The 17,803-nt window shown below is 52.8% G+C and overlaps 2 protein-coding genes and 1 long non-coding RNA gene across 10 annotated transcripts in view; all 3 read right to left on the bottom strand.

Moving 5' to 3' along the window:
• znf76 (zinc finger protein 76) overlaps window positions 1-17,803 on the bottom strand; it is a 30,638-nt gene that overhangs the window by 3,072 nt on the left and 9,763 nt on the right. The window contains exon 8 of the mRNA XM_052473782.1: window positions 4,694-4,873. Coding sequence (XP_052329742.1) covers window positions 4,694-4,873 — 180 coding nt within the window. The remainder of the gene's footprint in view (window positions 1-4,693; window positions 4,874-17,803) is intronic.
• On the bottom strand, window positions 3-4,283 carry LOC127910354 (uncharacterized). Of its 4 annotated transcripts, none has more exons than XR_008074491.1 (5): window positions 2,653-4,283; window positions 2,406-2,577; window positions 1,697-1,868; window positions 1,484-1,612; window positions 3-403 (listed from the first exon to the last, which is right to left on the bottom strand). It is a non-coding gene; the product is annotated as an uncharacterized LOC127910354 (long non-coding RNA). The 4 variants fall into 4 exon arrangements; XR_008074493.1 differs by lacking the exon at window positions 3-403 and adding an exon at window positions 474-614; XR_008074494.1 differs by lacking the exon at window positions 3-403 and adding an exon at window positions 625-698.
• Window positions 4,857-17,405, bottom strand: LOC127910353 (filaggrin-2-like). 5 transcript variants are annotated; one of them, XM_052473779.1, is made up of 8 exons: window positions 17,298-17,405; window positions 14,943-15,377; window positions 11,638-12,202; window positions 10,824-11,186; window positions 8,957-9,058; window positions 6,780-7,139; window positions 6,590-6,701; window positions 4,857-6,339 (listed from the first exon to the last, which is right to left on the bottom strand). In XM_052473779.1, exons 4-8 carry the CDS (start codon window positions 11,001-11,003, stop codon window positions 5,603-5,605), a joined length of 1,491 nt encoding a protein of 496 aa, XP_052329739.1. In that variant the 5' UTR covers window positions 11,004-11,186; window positions 11,638-12,202; window positions 14,943-15,377; window positions 17,298-17,405; the 3' UTR covers window positions 4,857-5,602. The 5 variants fall into 5 exon arrangements, with proteins under 5 accessions (XP_052329739.1, XP_052329737.1, XP_052329736.1 ...); XM_052473777.1 differs by lacking the exon at window positions 17,298-17,405 and adding an exon at window positions 15,584-15,683 and having other exon boundaries at window positions 14,943-15,359; XM_052473776.1 differs by lacking the exons at window positions 11,638-12,202; window positions 14,943-15,377 and adding an exon at window positions 14,023-14,543 and having other exon boundaries at window positions 17,244-17,356.

The following is a 17,803-nucleotide window of genomic DNA, read 5'->3' as shown; positions in this document are numbered from 1 at the left end:
AAGAGTGGAGCACTTAGTTAATGTCAATTTTAACCGGGTGGTTCGAGCCCTGAATGCTGATTGGCTGACAGCTGTGGTATATCAGACCATACACCACGGGAATGACAAAACATGTATTTCTACTGCTCTAATTACGTTGGTAACCAGTTTATAATAGCAGTAAGGCACCTGGGGGTATGTGGTATATGTTGTATCCAGGCACTCTGCGTTGCGTGGTACATAAGAACAGCCCTTAGCCGTGGTATATTGGCCATATACCACACCTCCTCGAGCCTTATTGCTTAAGTATCTAACAAAGCAGTAATGTAACCTCTCACCTGTGTGTACTCTCATATGATTTAAGTAGTGTGTGTGTCTTACCTGTGTGTATTCTCATATGATTTAAGTAGTGTGTGTGTCTTACCTGTGTGTATTCTCATATGATTTAAGTAGTGTGTGTCTTACCTGTGTGTATTCTCATATGATTTTAGTAGTGTGTGTCTTACCTGTGTGTATTCTCATATGATTTAAGTAGTGTGTGTGTGTCTTACCTGTGTGTATTCTCATATGATTTAAGTAGTGTGTGTCTTACCTGTGTGTATTCTCATATGATTTAAGTAGTGTGTGTGTCTTACCTGTGTGTATTCTCATATGATTTAAGTAGTGTGTGTCTTACCTGTGTGTATTCTCATATGATTTAAGTAGTGTGTGTGTCTTACCTGTGTGTATTCTCATATGATTTAATTAGTGTGTGTGTCTTACCTGTGTGTATTCTCATATGATTTAAGTAGTGTGTGTGTCTTACCTGTGTGTATTCTCATATGATTTAAGTAGTGTGTGTCTTACCTGTGTGTATTCTCATATGATTTAAGTAGTGTGTGTCTTACCTGTGTGTATTCTCATATGATTTAAGTAGTGTGTGTCTTACCTGTGTGTATTCTCATATGATTTTAGTAGTGTGTGTCTTACCTGTGTGTATTCTCATATGATTTTAGTAGTGTGTGTGTGTCTTACCTGTGTGTATTCTCATATGATTTAAGTAGTGTGTGTTTTACCTGTGTGTATTCTCATATGATTTTAGTAGTGTGTGTCTTACCTGTGTGTATTCTCATATGATTTTAGTAGTGTGTGTGTGTCTTACCTGTGTGTATTCTCATATGATTTAAGTAGTGTGTGTCTTACCTGTGTGTATTCTCATGATTTAAGCAGTGTGTGTCTTACCTGTGTGTACTCTCATATGATTTAAGTAGTGTGTCTTACCTGTGTGTACTCTCATGATTTAAGTAGTGTGTGTCTTACCTGTGTGTACTCTCATGATTTAAGTAGTGTGTGTCTTACCTGTGTGTATTCTCATATGATTTAAGTAGTGTGTGTGTCTTACCTGTGTGTATTCTCATATGATTTAAGTAGTGTGTGTCTTACCTGTGTGTATTCTCATATGATTTAAGTAGTGTGTGTCTTACCTGTGTGTATTCTCATATGATTTAAGTAGTGTGTGTCTTACCTGTGTGTATTCTCATATGATTTAAGTAGTGTGTGTGTCTTACCTGTGTGTATTCTCATATGATTTAAGTAGTGTGTGTGTCTTACCTGTGTGTATTCTCATATGATTTAAGTAGTGTGTGTGTCTTACCTGTGTGTACTCTCATGATATAAGTAGTGTGTGTGTGTCTTACCTGTGTGTATTCTCATATGATTTAAGTAGTGTGTGTCTTACCTGTGTGTATTCTCATATGATTTAAGTAGTGTGTGTGTCTTACCTGTGTGTATTCTCATATGATTTAAGTAGTGTGTGTGTCTTACCTGTGTGTATTCTCATATGATTTAAGTAGTGTGTGTGTCTTACCTGTGTGTATTCTCATATGATTTAAGTAGTGTGTGTGTCTTACCTGTGTGTATTTTCATATGATTTAAGTAGTGTGTGTGTCTTACCTGTGTGTATTCTCATATGATTTAAGTAGTGTGTGTCTTACCTGTGTGTATTCTCATATGATTTAAGTAGTGTGTGTCTTACCTGTGTGTATTCTCATATGATTTAAGTAGTGTGTCTTACCTGTGTGTATTCTCATGATTTTAGTAGTGTGTGTCTTACCTGTGTGTATTCTCATATGATTTTAGTAGTGTGTGTGTGTCTTACCTGTGTGTATTCTCATATGATTTAAGTAGTGTGTGTCTTACCTGTGTGTATTCTCATATGATTTAAGTAGTGTGTGTCTTACCTGTGTGTATTCTCATGATTTAAGCAGTGTGTCTTACCTGTGTGTATTCTCATATGATGTAAGTAGTGTGTGTGTCTTACCTGTGTGTATTCTCATATGATTTTAGTAGTGTGTGTGTCTTACTAGTGTGTATTCTCATATGATTTTAGTAATGCGTGTGTCTTACCTGTGTGTACTCTCATGATTTAAGCAGTGTGTGTGTCTTACCTGTGTGTATTCTCATATGATTTAAGTAGTGTGTGTGTCTTACCTGTGTGTATTCTCATATGATTTAAGTAGTGTGTGTGTCTTACCTGTGTGTATTCTCATATGATTTAAGTAGTGTGTGTGTCTTACCTGTGTGTATTCTCATATGATTTAAGTAGTGTGTGTGTCTTACCTGTGTGTATTCTCATATGATTTAAGTAGTGTGTGTGTGTGTATTGTCTTGATTTAAGTAGTGTGTGTGTCTTACCTGTGTGTATTCTCATATGATTTAAGTAGTGTGTGTGTCTTACCTGTGTGTATTCTCATATGATTTAAGTAGTGTGTGTGTCTTACCTGTGTGTATTCTCATATGATTTAAGTAGTTTGTGTGTGTCTTACCTGTGTGCATTCTCATATGATTTAAGTAGTGTGTGTCTTACCTGTGTGTATTCTCATATGATTTTAGTAGTGTGTGTCTTACCTGTGTGTATTCTCATATGATATTAGTAGTGTGTGTGTGTCTTACCTGTGTGTATTCTCATATGATTTAAGTAGTGTGTGTCTTACCTGTGTGTATTCTCATATGATTTAAGTAGTGTGTGTCTTACCTGTGTGTATTCTCATGATTTAAGCAGTGTGTGTCTTACCTGTGTGTATTCTCATATGATTTTAGTAGTGTGTGTGTCTTACTAGTGTGTATTCTCATATGATTTTAGTAATGTGTGTGTCTTACCTGTGTGTACTCTCATGATTTAAGCAGTGTGTGTGTCTTACTAGTGTGTATTCTCATATGATTTTAGTAGTGTGTGTCTTACTAGTGTGTATTCTCATATGACTTTAGTAGTGTGTGTCTTACTAGTGTGTATTCTCATATGATTTTAGTAGTGTGTGTGTCTTACCTGTGTGTATTCTCATATGATTTTAGTAATGTGTGTGTCTTACCTGTGTATATTCTCATATGATTTTAGTAGTGTGTGTGTGTGTGTTTATTACCTGTGTGTACTCTCATATGATTTTAGTAGTGTGTGTGTCTTGCCTGTGTGTATTCTCATATGATTTCAGTAGTGTGTGTGTCTTACTAGTGTGTGCTCATATGATTTCAGTAGTGTGTGTGTGTTTCTTACCTGTGTGTATTCTCATATGATTTCAGTAGTGTGTGTGTGTGTGTGTTTATTACCTGTGTGTACTCTCATATGATTTTAGTAGTGTGTGTGTCTTGCCTGTGTGTATTCTCATATGATTTTAGTAGTGTGTGTGTCTTACTAGTGTGTGCTCATATGATTTCAGTAGTGTGTGTGTGTTTCTTACCTGTGTGTATTCTCATATGATTTCAGTAGTGTGTGTGTGTGTGTGTTTCTTACCTGTGTGTACTCTCATATGATTTTAGTAGTGAGTGTGTCTTACCTGTGTGTACTCATATGATTTAAGTAGTGTGTGTGTCTTACCTGTGTGTATTCTCATATGATTTAAGTAGTGTGTGTGTCTTACCTGTGGGTATTCTCATGATTTTAGTTGTGTGTGTGTGTCTTACTAGTGTGTACTCATGATTTCAGTAGTGTGTGTGTGTTTCTTACCTGTGTGTATTCTCATATGATTATAGTAGTGTGTGTGTCTTACCTTTGTGTATTCTCATATGATTTAAGTAGTGTGTGTGTCTTACTTGTGTGTACTCTCATGATTTAAGTAGTGTGTGTGTCTTACCTGTGTGTATTCTCATATGATTTTAGTAGTGTGTGTGTCTTACCTGTGTGTACTCATATGATTTTAGTAGTGAGTGTGTCTTACCTGTGTGTATTCTCATATGATTTCAGTAGTGTGTGTGTCTTAACTGTGTGTACTCTCATATGATTTTAGTAGTGAGTGTGTCTTACCTGTGTGTATTCTCATATGATTTCAGTAGTGTGTGTGTCTTACCTGTGTGTACTCTCATATGATTTTAGTAGTGAGTGTGTCTTACCTGTGTGTATTCTCATATGATTTCAGTAGTGTGGGTGTCTTACCTGTGTGTATTCTCATATGATTTTAGTAGTGAGTGTGTCTTACCTGTGTGTACTCATATGATTTAAGTAGTGTGTGTGTCTTACCTGTGTGTATTCTCATGATTTTAGTTGTGTGTGTGTGTCTTACTAGTGTGTACTCATGATTTCAGTAGTGTGTGTGTGTGTTTCTTACCTGTGTGTATTCTCATATGATTTTAGTAGTGTGTGTGTCTTACTAGTGTGTACTCTCATATGATTTTAGTAGTGTGTGTGTGTCTTACTAGTGTGTACTCTCATATGCTTTTAGTAGTGTGTGTGTGTGTTTCTTACCTGTGTGTATTCTCATGTGGTTCTTGTAGTTGGTAGCACTTGCAAAGCCTCGTCCACAGGATGGTTCAGGGCACATGTAGGGGCGTTCTCCTGTGTGTGTTCTGATGTGGACTTTTCTGATGTTAGAGGTGGTGAAGGAACGACCACAACCTTCAAACGGACACTTAAACGGCTTCTCACCTGACAGAAGGAGAAGTTTCAGGGGAAGATATGGAGAGAAGGAATGAAAGACAAAAGAGGGAGACGAGGGGGATATTAGATATGGGGACAGAGCACCTACAGCCCTGGAACACACCTAAACACTGTCCCATCGAACAAAGAGGGAGGGGAACAAGGAGGGAGAGAAAGAGTAAGAGGATTAGACAGGGTGGAGAAATACAGAGATGAGGAGACTGAAGAAAAGAGAAAATTACAGTAAGAGGAAAAGTAGTGGTGGGGGAAAGTGTGTTTGTGTCCGGGTCCTACCACCCGTCCCTGTCCGGGTCCTACCACCCGTCCCTGTCCGGGTCCTACCACCCGTCCCTGTCCGGGTCCTACCACCCGTCCGTGTCCGGGTCCTACCACCCTGTCCGGGTCCTACCACCCGTCCGTGTCCGGGTCCTACCACCCGTCCGTGTCCTACCACCCGTCCGTGTCCGGGTCCTACCACCCGTCCGTGTCGCCTACTTCCCGTCCGTGTCGCCTACTACCCGTCCGTGTCGCCTACTACCCGTCCGTGTCGCCTACTACCCGTCCGTCCCGTCCGTGTCGCCTACTACCCGTCCGTGTCGCCTACTACCCGTCCGTGTCGCCTACTACCCGTCCGTGTCCTACCTGTGTGTGTCCGTGTCCTACTACCTGTCCTACTACCTGTCCGTGTGTCGTGTCCTACTACCTGTACGTGTCCTACTACCTGTGTGTGTCCGTGTCCTACCACCTGTCTGAGTCACCTACTACCGGTCCGTGTCCTATACCTCTCCTACCTGCCCTTGTCCGTGTCCTACTACTGGTCCGTGTCCTATTACCTGCCCGTGTTCTACTACCTGCGTGTGTCCGTGTCCTACTATCTGCCCGTGTCCTACTACCTGCCAATGTCCTACTACCTGCCCGTGTCCGTGTCCTACTACCGGTCCGTGTTCTACTACCTGCCCGTGTCCGTGTCCTACTACCGGTCCGTGTCCTACTACCTGCCCGTGTCCTACTACCGGTCCGTGTCCTACTACCGGTCCGTGTCCTAATACCTGACCGTGTCCTAATACCTGCCCGTGTCCTACTACCTGCCCGTGTCCTACTACCTGCCCGTGTCCTACTACCTGCCCGTGTCCGTGTCCTACTACCTGCCAATGTCCTACTACCTGCCCGTGTCCGTGTCCTACTACCGGTCCGTGTCCTACTACCTGCCCGTGTCCGTGTCCTACTACCGGTCCGTGTCCTACTACCTGCCCGTGTCCGTGTCCTATTACCGGTCCGTGTCCTACTACCTGCCCGTGTCCGTGTCCTACTACCGGTCCGTGTCCTACTACCTGCCCGTGTTCTACTACCTGCCCGTGTCCGTGTCCTACTACCTGCCCGTGTTCTACTACCTGCCCGTGTCCGTGTCCTACTACCGGTCCGTGTTCTACTACCTGCCCGTGTTCTACTACCTGGCCTTGTCCGTGTTCTACTACCTGCCCGTGTCATACAACCGGCCCGTGTTCTACTACCTGCCCGTGTTTTACTACCTGCCCGTGTTCTACTACCGGTCCCTGTTCTACTACCTGCCCGTGTTCTACTACCTGGCCTTGTCCGTGTTCTACTACCTGCCCGTGTTCTACTACCTGCCCGTGTTCTACTACCTGCCCGTGTCAGTGTTACAACCTGCCCGTGTTCTACTACCTGGCCTTGTCCGTGTTCTACTACCTGCCCGTGTTCTACTACCTGCCCGTGTTCTACTACCTGCCCGTGTCAGTGTTACAACCGGCCCGTGTTCTACTACCTGCCCGTGTCCTACTACCGGTCCGTGTTCTACTACCTGCCCGTGTTCTACTACCTGGCCTTGTCCGTGTTCTACTACCTGCCCGTGTTCTACTACCTGCCCGTGTTCTACTACCTGCCCGTGTTCTACTACCTGCCCGTGTCCGTGTCCTACTACCGGTCCGTGTCCTACTACCTGCCCGTGTCCGTGTCCTACTACCGGTCCGTGTCCTAATACCTGACCGTGTCCTAATACCTGCCCGTGTCCTACTACCTGCCCGTGTCCTACTACCTGCCCGTGTCCTACTACCTGCCCGTGTCCTACTACCGGTCCGTGTCCTACTACCTGCCCGTGTCCGTGTCCTACTACCGGTCCGTGTCCTACTACCTGCCCGTGTCCGTGTCCTACTACCGGTCCGTGTCCTACTACCTGCCCGTGTCCGTGTCCTACTACCGGTCCGTGTCCTACTACCTGCCCGTGTTCTACTACCTGCCCGTGTCCGTGTCCTACTACCTGCCCGTGTCCGTGTCCTACTACCGGTCCGTGTTCTACTACCTGCCCGTGTTCTACTACCTGGCCTTGTCCGTGTTCTACTACCTGCCCGTGTCATACAACCGGCCCGTGTTCTACTACCTGCCCGTGTTCTACTACCGGTCCCTGTTCTACTACCTGCCCGTGTTCTACTACCTGGCCTTGTCCGTGTTCTACTACCTGCCCGTGTTCTACTACCTGCCCGTATTCTACTACCTGCCCGTGTCAGTGTTACAACCGGCCCGTGTTCTACTACCTGCCCGTGTCCTACTACCGGTCCGTGTTCTACTACCTGCCCGTGTTCTACTACCTGCCCGTGTCCTACTACCGGTCCGTGTTCTACTACCTGCCCGTGTTCTACTACCTGGCCTTGTCCGTGTTCTACTACCTGCCCGTGCCCGTGTTCTACTACCTGCCCGTGTCCTACTACCTGCCCGTGTTCTACTACCTGCCCGTGTTCTACTACCTGCCCGTGTTCTACTACCTGCCCGTGTCAGTGTTACAACCGGCCCGTGTTCTACTACCTGCCCGTGTTCTACTACCTGCCCGTGTCCGTGTCCTACTACCGGTCCGTGTTCTACTACCTGTCCGTGTTCTACTACCTGCCCGTGTCCTACTACCTGCCCGTGTCCTACTACCTGCCCGTGTTCTACTACCTGGCCTTGTCCGTGTTCTACTACCTGCCCGTGTTCTACTACCGGTCCGTGTTCTACTACCTGCCCGTGTTCTACTACCTGGCCTTGTCCGTGTTCTACTACCTGACCTTGTCCGTGTTCTACTACCTGCCCGTGTTCTACTACCGGTCCCTGTTCTACTACCTGCCCGTGTTCTACTACCTGGCCTTGTCCGTGTTCTACTACCTGCCCGTGTCCTACTACCTGCCCGTGTTCTACTACCTGCCCGTGTCCTACTACCTGCCCGTGTTCTACTACCTGCCCGTGTTCTACTACCGGCCCGTGTCCTACTACCTGCCCGTGTTCTACTACCGGCCCGTGTTCTACTACCGGCCCGTGTTCTACTACCGGCCCGTGTCCTACTACCGGCCCGTGTCCTACTACCGGCCCGTGTCCTACTACCGGCCCGTGTCCTACTACCGGCCCGTGTCCTACTACCGGCCCGTGTCCTACTACCTGCCCGTGTCTTACTACCTGCCCGTGTCCTACTACCTGTCCGTGTCCTACAACCGGCCCGTGTCCTACAACCTGCCCGTGTTCTACTACCTGCCCGTGTTCTACTACCTGCCCGTGTCCTACTACCTGCCCGTGTCCTACTACCTGCCCGTGTCCTACTACCTCCGTGTCCTACTACCTGCCCGTGTCCTACAACCGGCCCGTGTACTACCTGCCCGTGTCCTACTACCTGCCCGTGTCCTACTACCTGCCCGTGTCCTACAACCGGCCCGTGTTCTACTACCTGCCCGTGTCCTACTACCTGCCCGTGTCCTACTACCTGCCCGTGTCCTACTACCTCCGTGTCCTACTACCTGCCCGTGTCCTACAAACCGGCCCGTGTCCTATTACCTGCCCGTGTCCTACTACCTGCCCCTACTACCTGCCCGTGTTCTACTACCTGCCCGTGTCCTACTACCTGCCCGTGTTCTACTACCTGCCCGTGTCAGTGTTACACCGGCCCGTGTTCTACTACCTGCCCGTGTTCTACTACCTGCCCGTGTCCGTGTCCTACTACCGGTCCGTGTTCTACTACCTGCCCGTGTTCTACTACCTGCCCGTGTCCTACTACCGGTCTGTGTCCTACTACCTGCCCGTGTTCTACTACCTGGCCTTGTCCGTTTCTACTACCTGCCCGTGTTCTACTACCTGCCCGTGTCCGTGTCCTACTACCGGTCCGTGTTCTACTACCTGCCCGTGTTCTACTACCTGGCCTTGTCCGTGTTCTACTACCTGCCCGTGTACAACCGGCCCGTGTCATACAACCGGCCCGTGTTCTACTACCTGCCCGTGTTCTACTACCGGTCCCTGTTCTACTACCTGCCCGTGTTCTACTACCTGGCCTTGTCCGTGTTCTACTACCTGCCCGTGTTCTACTACCTGCCCGTGTTCTACTACCTGCCCGTGTCAGTGTTACAACCGGCCCGTGTTCTACTACCTGCCCGTGTCCTACTACCGGTCCGTGTTCTACTACCTGCCCGTGTTCTACTACCTGCCCGTGTCCTACTACCGGTCCGTGTTCTACTACCTGCCCGTGTTCTACTACCTGGCCTTGTCCGTGTTCTACTACCTGCCCGTGTTCTACTATCTGCCCGTGTCCTACTACCTGCCCGTGTTCTACTACCTGCCCGTGTTCTACTACCGTGTTCTACTACCTGCCCGTGTCAGTGTTACAACCGGCCCGTGTTCTACTACCTTCCCGTGTTCTACTACCTGCCCGTGTCCTTGTCCTACTACCGGTCCGTGTTCTACTACCTGTCCGTGTTCTACTACCTGCCCGTGTCCTACTACCTGCCCGTGTCCTACTACCTGCCCGTGTTCTACTACCTGTCCTTGTCCGTGTTCTACTACCTGCCCGTGTTCTACTACCGGTCCGTGTTCTACTACCTGCCCGTGTTCTACTACCTGGCCTTGTCCGTGTTCTACTACCTGACCTTGTCCGTGTTCTACTACCTGCCCGTGTTCTACTACCGGTCCCTGTTCTACTACCTGCCCGTGTCCTACCTGGCCTTGTCCGTGTTCTACTACCTGCCCGTGTCCTACTACCTGCCCGTGTTCTACTACCTGCCCGTGTCCTACTACCTGCCCGTGTTCTACTACCTGCCCGTGTTCCTACCGGCCCGTGTCCTACTACCTGCCCGTGTTCTACTACCGGCCCGTGTACCGGCCCGTGTTCTACTACCTGCCCGTGTTCTACTACCGGCCCGTGTCCTACTACCTGCCCGTGTCCTACTACCGCCCGTGTCCTACTACCGGCCCTGTCCTACCGGCCCGTGTCCTACTACCGGCCCGTGTCCTACTACCGTGTCTTACTACCTGCCCGTGTCCTACTACCTGTCCGTGTCCTACAACCGGCCCGTGTCCTACTACCTGCCCGTGTTCTACTACCTGCCCGTGTTCTACTACCTGCCCGTGTCCTACTACCTGCCCGTGTCCTACTACCTGCCCGTGTCCTACTACCTGCCCGTGTCCTACTACCTGCCCGTGTCCTACAACCGGCCCGTGTCCTACTACCTGCCCGTGTCCTACTACCTGCCCGTGTCCTACTACCTGCCCGTGTCCTACAACCTGCCCGTGTTCTACTACCTGCCCGTGTCCTACTACCTGCCCGTGTCCTACTACCTGCCCGTGTCCTACTACCTGCCCGTGTCCTACTACCTGCCCGTGTCCTACAACCGGCCCGTGTCCTACTACCTGCCCGTGTCCTACTACCTGCCCGTGTCCTACTACCTGCCCGTGTCCTACTACCTGCCCGTGTCCTACTACCTGCCCGTGTCCTACTACCTGCCCGTGTTCTACTACCTGCCCGTGTCAGTGTTACAACCGGCCCGTGTTCTACTACCTGCCCGTGTTCTACTACCTGCCCGTGTCCGTGTCCTACTACCGGTCCGTGTTCTACTACCTGCCCGTGTCCTACTACCGGTCTGTGTCCTACTACCTGCCCGTGTTCTACTACCTGGCCTGGTCCGTTTTCTACTACCTGCCCGTGTTCTACTACCTGCCCGTGTTCTACTACCGGTCCGTGTTCTACTACCTGCCCGTGTTCTACTACCTGGCCTTGTCCGTGTCCTACTACCTGCCCGTGTTCTACTACCTGCCCGTGTTCTACCAGCCCGTGTTCTATAATATAATATAATATATAATAAATAATATATATAATAATAATAATATATGCCATTTAGCAGACGCTTTTATCCAAAGCGACTTACAGTCAGTCATGTGTGCATACATTCTACGTATGGGTGGTCCCGGGAATCGAACCCACTACCCTGGCGTTACAAGCGCCATGCTCTACCAACTGAGCTACCTGCCCGTGTTCTACTACCTGCCCGTGTCCTACTACCGGCCCGTGTTCTACTACCTGCCCGTGTCCTACTACCGGCCCGTGTTCTACTACCTGCCCGTGTTCTGCTACCTGCCCTTCTGCTACCTGCCCGTGTCCTACTACCGGTCCGTGTTCTACTACCTGCCCGTGTTCTACTACCTGCCCGTGTTCTACTACCTGCCCGTGTTCTACTACCTGCCCGTGTCCTACTACCTGCCCCCGTGTCCTACTACTACCTGCCCGTGTCCTACTACCTGCCCGTGTCCTACTACCTGTCCGTGTCCTACTACCTGCCCGTGTCCAACAACCGCCCGTGTCCTACTACCTGCCCGTGTTCTACTACCTGCCCGTGTCCTACTACCTGCCCGTGTCCTACTACCTGCCCGTGTCCTACTACCTGCCCGTGTCCTACTACCTGCCCGTGTCCTACTACCTGCCCGTGTCCTACTACCTGCCCGTGTCCTACTACCTGCCCGTGTCCTACTACCTGCCCGTGTCCTACTACCTGCCCGTGTCCTACTACCTGCCCGTGTTCTACTACCTGCCCGTGTCCTACTACCTGCCCGTGTCCTACTACCGGCCCGTGTCAAACAACCGGCCCGTGTCAAACAACCGGCCAGTGTCCTACTACCTGCCCGTGTCCTGTAGTAGAACCTGCCCGTGTCCTACTACCTGCCCGTGTCCTACAACCGGCCCGTGTCCTACTACCTGCCCGTGTCCTACTACCTGCCCGTGTCCTACTACCTGCCCGTGTCCTACTCCCTGCCCGTGTTCTACTACCTGCCCGTGTCCGTGTTCTACTACGTGCCCGTGTCCTACTACCTGCCCGTGTCCTACTACCTGCCCGTGTCCGTGTTCTACTACGTGCCCGTGTCCTACTACCTGCCCGTGTCCTACTACCTGCCCGTGTCCTACTACCTGCCCGTGTCCTACTACCTGCCCGTGTCAGTGTCCTACAACCGGCCCGTGTCCTACAACCTGCCCGTGTCCTACAACCTGCCCGTGTCCTACAACCTGCCCGTGTCCTACAACCTGCCCGTGTTCTACCTGCCCTGCCCGTGTTCTACTACCGGCCCGTGTTCTACTACCGGCCCGTGTTCTACTACCGGCCCGTGTTCTACTACCGGCCCGTGTTCTACTACCTGCCCGTGTTCTACCACCTGCCCGTGTCCTACAACCGGCCGTGTTCTTCTACCGGCCCGTGTCCTACTACCGGCCCGTGTTCTACTACCTGCCCGTGTTCTACTACCTGCAAGTGTCCGTGTTCTACTACCAGTCCGTGTCCTACTATCTGCCCGTGTTCTACTACCTGCCCGTGTCCGTGTCCTACTACCTGCCCGTGTCCTACTACCTGCCCGTGTCCTACTACCTGTCCGTGTCCTACTACCTGCCCGTGTCCTACTACCTGCCCGTGTTCTACAACCTGCCCGTGTCCACAACCGCCCGTGTTCTACTACCTGCCCGTGTCCTACTACCTGCCCGTGTCCTACTACCTGTCCGTGTCCTACTACCTGCCCGTGTCCTACTACCTGCCCGTGTCCTACTACCTGCCCGTGTCGTGTCCTACAACCGGCCCGTGTTCTACTACCTGCCCGTGTCCGTGTCCTACTACCTGCCCGTGTCCTACTACCTGCCCGTGTCCTACTACCTGCCCGTGTCCTACTACCTGCCCGTGTCCTACAACCGGCCCGTGTTCTACTACCTGCCCGTGTCCGTGTCCTCCCTGCCCGTGTCCTACTACCTGCCCGTGTCCTACTACCTGCCCGTGTCCTACTACCTGCCCGTGTCCTACTACCTGCCCGTGTCCTACTACCGTGTCCTACTACCTGCCCGTGTCCTACTACCTGCCCGTGTCCTACTACCTGCCCGTGTCCTACTACCTGCCCGTGTCCCTACCTGCCCGTGTCCTACTACCTGCCCGTGTCCTACTACCTGCCCGTGTCCTACTACCTGCCCGTGTCCTACTACCTGCCCGTGTCCTACAACCTGCCCGTGTCCTACTACCTGCCCGTGTCCTACTACCTGCCCGTGTTCTACCTGCCCGTGTCCTACCTGCCCGTGTTCTACTACCTGCCCGTGTCCTACTACCTGCCCCGTGTCTACTACTGCCCGTGTCCTGTACCCCGTGTTCTACTACCTGCCCGTGTTCTACTACCTGCCCGTGTCCTACTGCCCGTGTTCTACTACCTGCCCGTGTTCTACTACCTGCCCGTGTGTCCTACTACCTGCCCGTGTTCTACTACCTGCCCGTGTCCTACTTCTACCTGCCCGTGTTCTACTACCTGCCCGTGTCCGTGTTCTACTACCAGTCCGTGTCCTACTATCTGCCCGTGTTCTACTACCTGCCCGTGTCCGTGTCCTACTACCTGCCCGTGTCCTACTACCTGCCTGTGTACTACCTGCCTGCCCGTGTCCTACTACCTGCCCGTGTCCTACAACCTGCCCGTGTCCTACTACCTGCCCGTGTCCTACTACCTGCCCGTGTCCTACTACCTGCCCGTGTCCTACTACCTGCCCGTGTCCTACTACCTGCCCGTGTCCTACTACCTGCCCGTGTCCTACTACCTGCCCGTGTCCCTACTACCTGCCCGTGTCCCAACCGGCCCGTGTTCTTCTACCTGCCCGTGTTCTACTACCTGCCCGTGTCCTACTACCTGCCCGTGTCCTACTACCTGCCCGTGTCCTACTACCTGCCCGTGTCCTACTACCTGCCCGTGTCCTACTACCTGCCCGTGTGTGCCCGTGTCCTACTACCTGCCCGTGTCCTACAACCTGCCCGTGTGTGCCCGTGTCCTACTACCTGCCCGTGTCCTACTACCTGCCCGTGTCCTACTACCTGCCCGTGTCCTACTACCTGCCCGTGTCCTACTACCTGCCCGTGTCCTACTACCTGCCCGTGTCCTACTACCTGCCCGTGTTCTACTACCTGCCCGTGTTCTACTACCTGCCCGTGTCCTACTACCGGTCCGTGTTCTACTACCTGCCCGTGTTCTACTACCTGGCCTTGTCTGTGTTCTACTACCGGCCCGTGTTCTACTACCGGCCCGTGTTCTACTACCGGCCCGTGTTCTACTACCTTCCCCGTGTTCTACTACCTGCCCGTGTTCTACTACCTGCCCGTGTCCTACAACCGGCCGTGTTCTTCTACCTGCCCGTGTCCTACTACCGGCCCGTGTTCTACTACCTGCCCGTGTCCGTGTTCTACTACCAGTCCGTGTCCTACTATCTGCCCGTGTCCTACTACCTGCCCGTGTTCTACTACCTGCCCGTGTCCTACTACCTGCCCGTGTCCTACTACCGGCCCGTGTCAAACAACCGGCCCGTGTCAAACAACCGGCCAGTGTCCTACTACCTGCCCGTGTCCTGTAGTAGAACCTGCCCGTGTCCTACTACCTGCCCGTGTCCTGCCCGTGTCCTACTACCTGCCCGTGTCCTACTACCTGCCCGTGTCCTACTACCTGCCCGTGTCCTACTACCTGCCCGTGTCCTACTCCCTGCCCGTGTTCTACTACCTGCCCGTGTCCGTGTCTACTACGTGCCCGTGTCCTACTACCTGCCCGTGTCCTACTACCTGCCCGTGTCCTACTACCTGCCCGTGTGTGTCTACTACCTGCCCGTGTCCTACTACCTGCCCGTGTCCTACTACCTGCCCGTGTCCTACTACCTGCCCGTGTCCTACTACCTGCCCGTGTCAGTGTCCTACAACCGGCCCGTGTCCTACAACCGCCCGTGTCCTACAACCTGCCCGTGTCCTACTACCTGGCCTTGTTCTACCTGCCCGTGTTCTACTACCGTGTTCTACTACCGGCCCGTGTTCTACTACCGGCCCGTGTTCTACTACCGGCCCGTGTTCTACTACCGGCCCGTGTTCTACCACCTGCCCGTGTTCTACTACCTGCCCGTGTTCTACTACCTGCCCGTGTCCTACTACCGGCCGTGTTCTTCTACCTGCCCGTGTCCTACTACCGGCCCGTGTTCTACTACCTGCCCGTGTTCTACTACCTGCAAGTGTCCGTGTTCTACTACCAGTCCGTGTCCTACTATCTGCCCGTGTTCTACTACCTGCCCGTGTCCGTGTCCTACTACCGGCCCGTGTCCTACTACCTGCCCGTGTCCTACCTGTCCGTGTCCTACTACCTCCCCGTGTCCTACTACCGGCCCGTGTCCTACAACCGGCCCGTGTCCTACAACCGGCCCGTGTCCTACTACCTGCCCGTGTCCTACTACCTGTCCGTGTCCTACTACCTGCCCGTGTCCTACTACCTGCCCGTGTCCTACTACCTGCCCGTGTCCTACTACCTGCCCGTGTCCTACTACCTGCCCGTGTCCTACAACCGGCCCGTGTTCTACTACCTGCCCGTGTCCGTGTCCTACTACCTGCCCGTGTCCTACTACCTGCCCGTGTACTACCTGCCCGTGTCCTGTCCTACAACCGGCCCGTGTTCTTCTACCTGCCCGTGTCCGTGTCCTACTACCTGCCCGTGTCCTACTACCTGCCCGTGTCCTACTACCTGCCCGTGTCCTACTACCTGCCCGTGTCCTACTACCTGCCCGTGTCCTACTACCTGCCCGTGTCCTACTACCTGCCCGTGTCCTACTACCTGCCCGTGTCCTACTACCTGCCCGTGTCCTACTACCTGCCCGTGTCCTACTACCTGCCCGTGTCCTACTACCTGCCCGTGTCCTACTACCTGCCCGTGTCCTACTACCTGCCCGTGTCCTACTACCTGCCCGTGTCCTACTACCTGCCCGTGTCCTACTACCTGCCCGTGTCCTACTACCTGCCCGTGTCCTACTACCTGCCCGTGTTCTACTACCTGCCCGTGTTCTACTACCTGCCCGTGTCCTACTACCGGTCCGTGTTCTACTACCTGCCCGTGTTCTACTACCTGGCCTTGTCTGTGTTCTACTACCGGCCCGTGTTCTACTACCGGCCCGTGTTCTACTACCGGCCCGTGTTCTACTACCGGCCCGTGTTCTACTACCTGCCCGTGTTCTACTACCTGCCCGTGTTCTACTACCTGCCCGTGTCCGTGTTCTTCTACCTGCCCGTGTCCTACTACCTGCCCGTGTTCTACTACCTGCCCGTGTCCTACTACCAGTCCGTGTCCTACTATCTGCCCGTGTTCTACTACCTGCCCGTGTCCGTGTCCTACTACCGGCCCGTGTCCTACTACCTGCCCGTGTACTACCTGCCCGTGTCCTACTACCTGCCCGTGTCCTACTACCTGCCCGTGTCCTACAACCGGCCCGTGTCCTACAACCGTGTCCTACAACCTGCCCGTGTCCTACTACCTGCCCGTGTCCTACTACCTGCCCGTGTCCTACTACCTGCCCGTGTCCTACTACCTGCCCGTGTCCTACTACCTGCCCGTGTCCTACACCGGCCCGTACCTGCCCGTGTCCTACAACCTGCCCGTGTCCTACAACCGCCCGTGTCCTACTACCTGCCCGTGTCCTACTACCTGCCCGTGTCCTACTACCTGCCCGTGTCCTACTACCTGCCCGTGTCCTACTACCGGCCCGTGTTCTACTACCTGCCCGTGTCCGCCCCGTGTCCTACTACCTGCCCGTGTCCTACTACCTGCCCGTGTCCTACTACCTGCCCGTGTCCTACTACCTGCCCGTGTCCTACTACCTGCCCGTGTCCTACTACCTGCCCGTGTCCTACTACCTGCCCGTGTCCTACTACCTGCCCGTGTCCTACTACCTGCCCGTGTCCTACTACCTGCCCGTGTCTACTACCTGCCCGTGTCCTACTACCTGCCCGTGTTCTACTACCTGCCCGTGTTCTACCCGTGTCCTGTTCTACTACCTGCCCGTGTTCTACTACCGGCCCGTGTTCTACTACCTGCCCGTGTTCTACTACCTGCCCGTGTTCTACTACCTGCCCGTGTCCTACAACCGGCCGTGTTCTTCTACCTGCCCGTGTCCTACTACCGGCCCGTGTTCTACTACCTGCCCGTGTCCGTGTTCTACTACCAGTCCGTGTCCTACTATCTGCCCGTGTTCTACTACCTGCCCGTGTCCGTGTCCTACTACCGGCCCGTGTCCTACTACCTGCCCGTGTACTACCTGCCCGTGTCCTACTACCTGCCCGTGTCCTACAACCGGCCCGTGTCCTACTACCTGCCCGTGTCCTACTACCTGCCCGTGTCCTACTACCTGCCCGTGTCCTACTACCTGCCCGTGTCCTACTACCTGCCCGTGTCCTACTACCTGCCCGTGTCCTACTACCTGCCCGTGTCCTACTACCTGCCCGTGTCCTACTACCTGCCCGTGTCCTACAACCGGCCCGTGTCCTTCTACCTGCCCGTGTCCGTGTCCTACTACCTGCCCGTGTCCTACTACCTGCCCGTGTCCTACTACCTGCCCGTGTGTGTCCTACTACCTGCCCGTGTCCTACTACCTGCCCGTGTCCTACTACCTGCCCGTGTCCTACTACCTGCCCGTGTCCTACTACCTGCCCGTGTCCTACTACCTGCCAGTGTCCTACTACCTGCCCGTGTCCTACTACCTGCCCGTGTCCTACTGCCCGTGTCCTACAACCTGCCCGTGTCCTACTACCTGCCCGTGTGTGTACTACCTGCCCGTGTCCTACTACCTGCCCGTGTCCTACTTCCTGCCCGTGTCCTACTACCTGCCCGTGTCCT

The sequence above is a fragment of the Oncorhynchus keta genome, chromosome 21 (assembly GCF_023373465.1).
Source record: "Oncorhynchus keta strain PuntledgeMale-10-30-2019 chromosome 21, Oket_V2, whole genome shotgun sequence".
NCBI classification, from domain to species: domain Eukaryota; kingdom Metazoa; phylum Chordata; class Actinopteri; order Salmoniformes; family Salmonidae; genus Oncorhynchus; species Oncorhynchus keta.
This window is presented reverse-complemented; position numbering and strand designations above follow the sequence as displayed.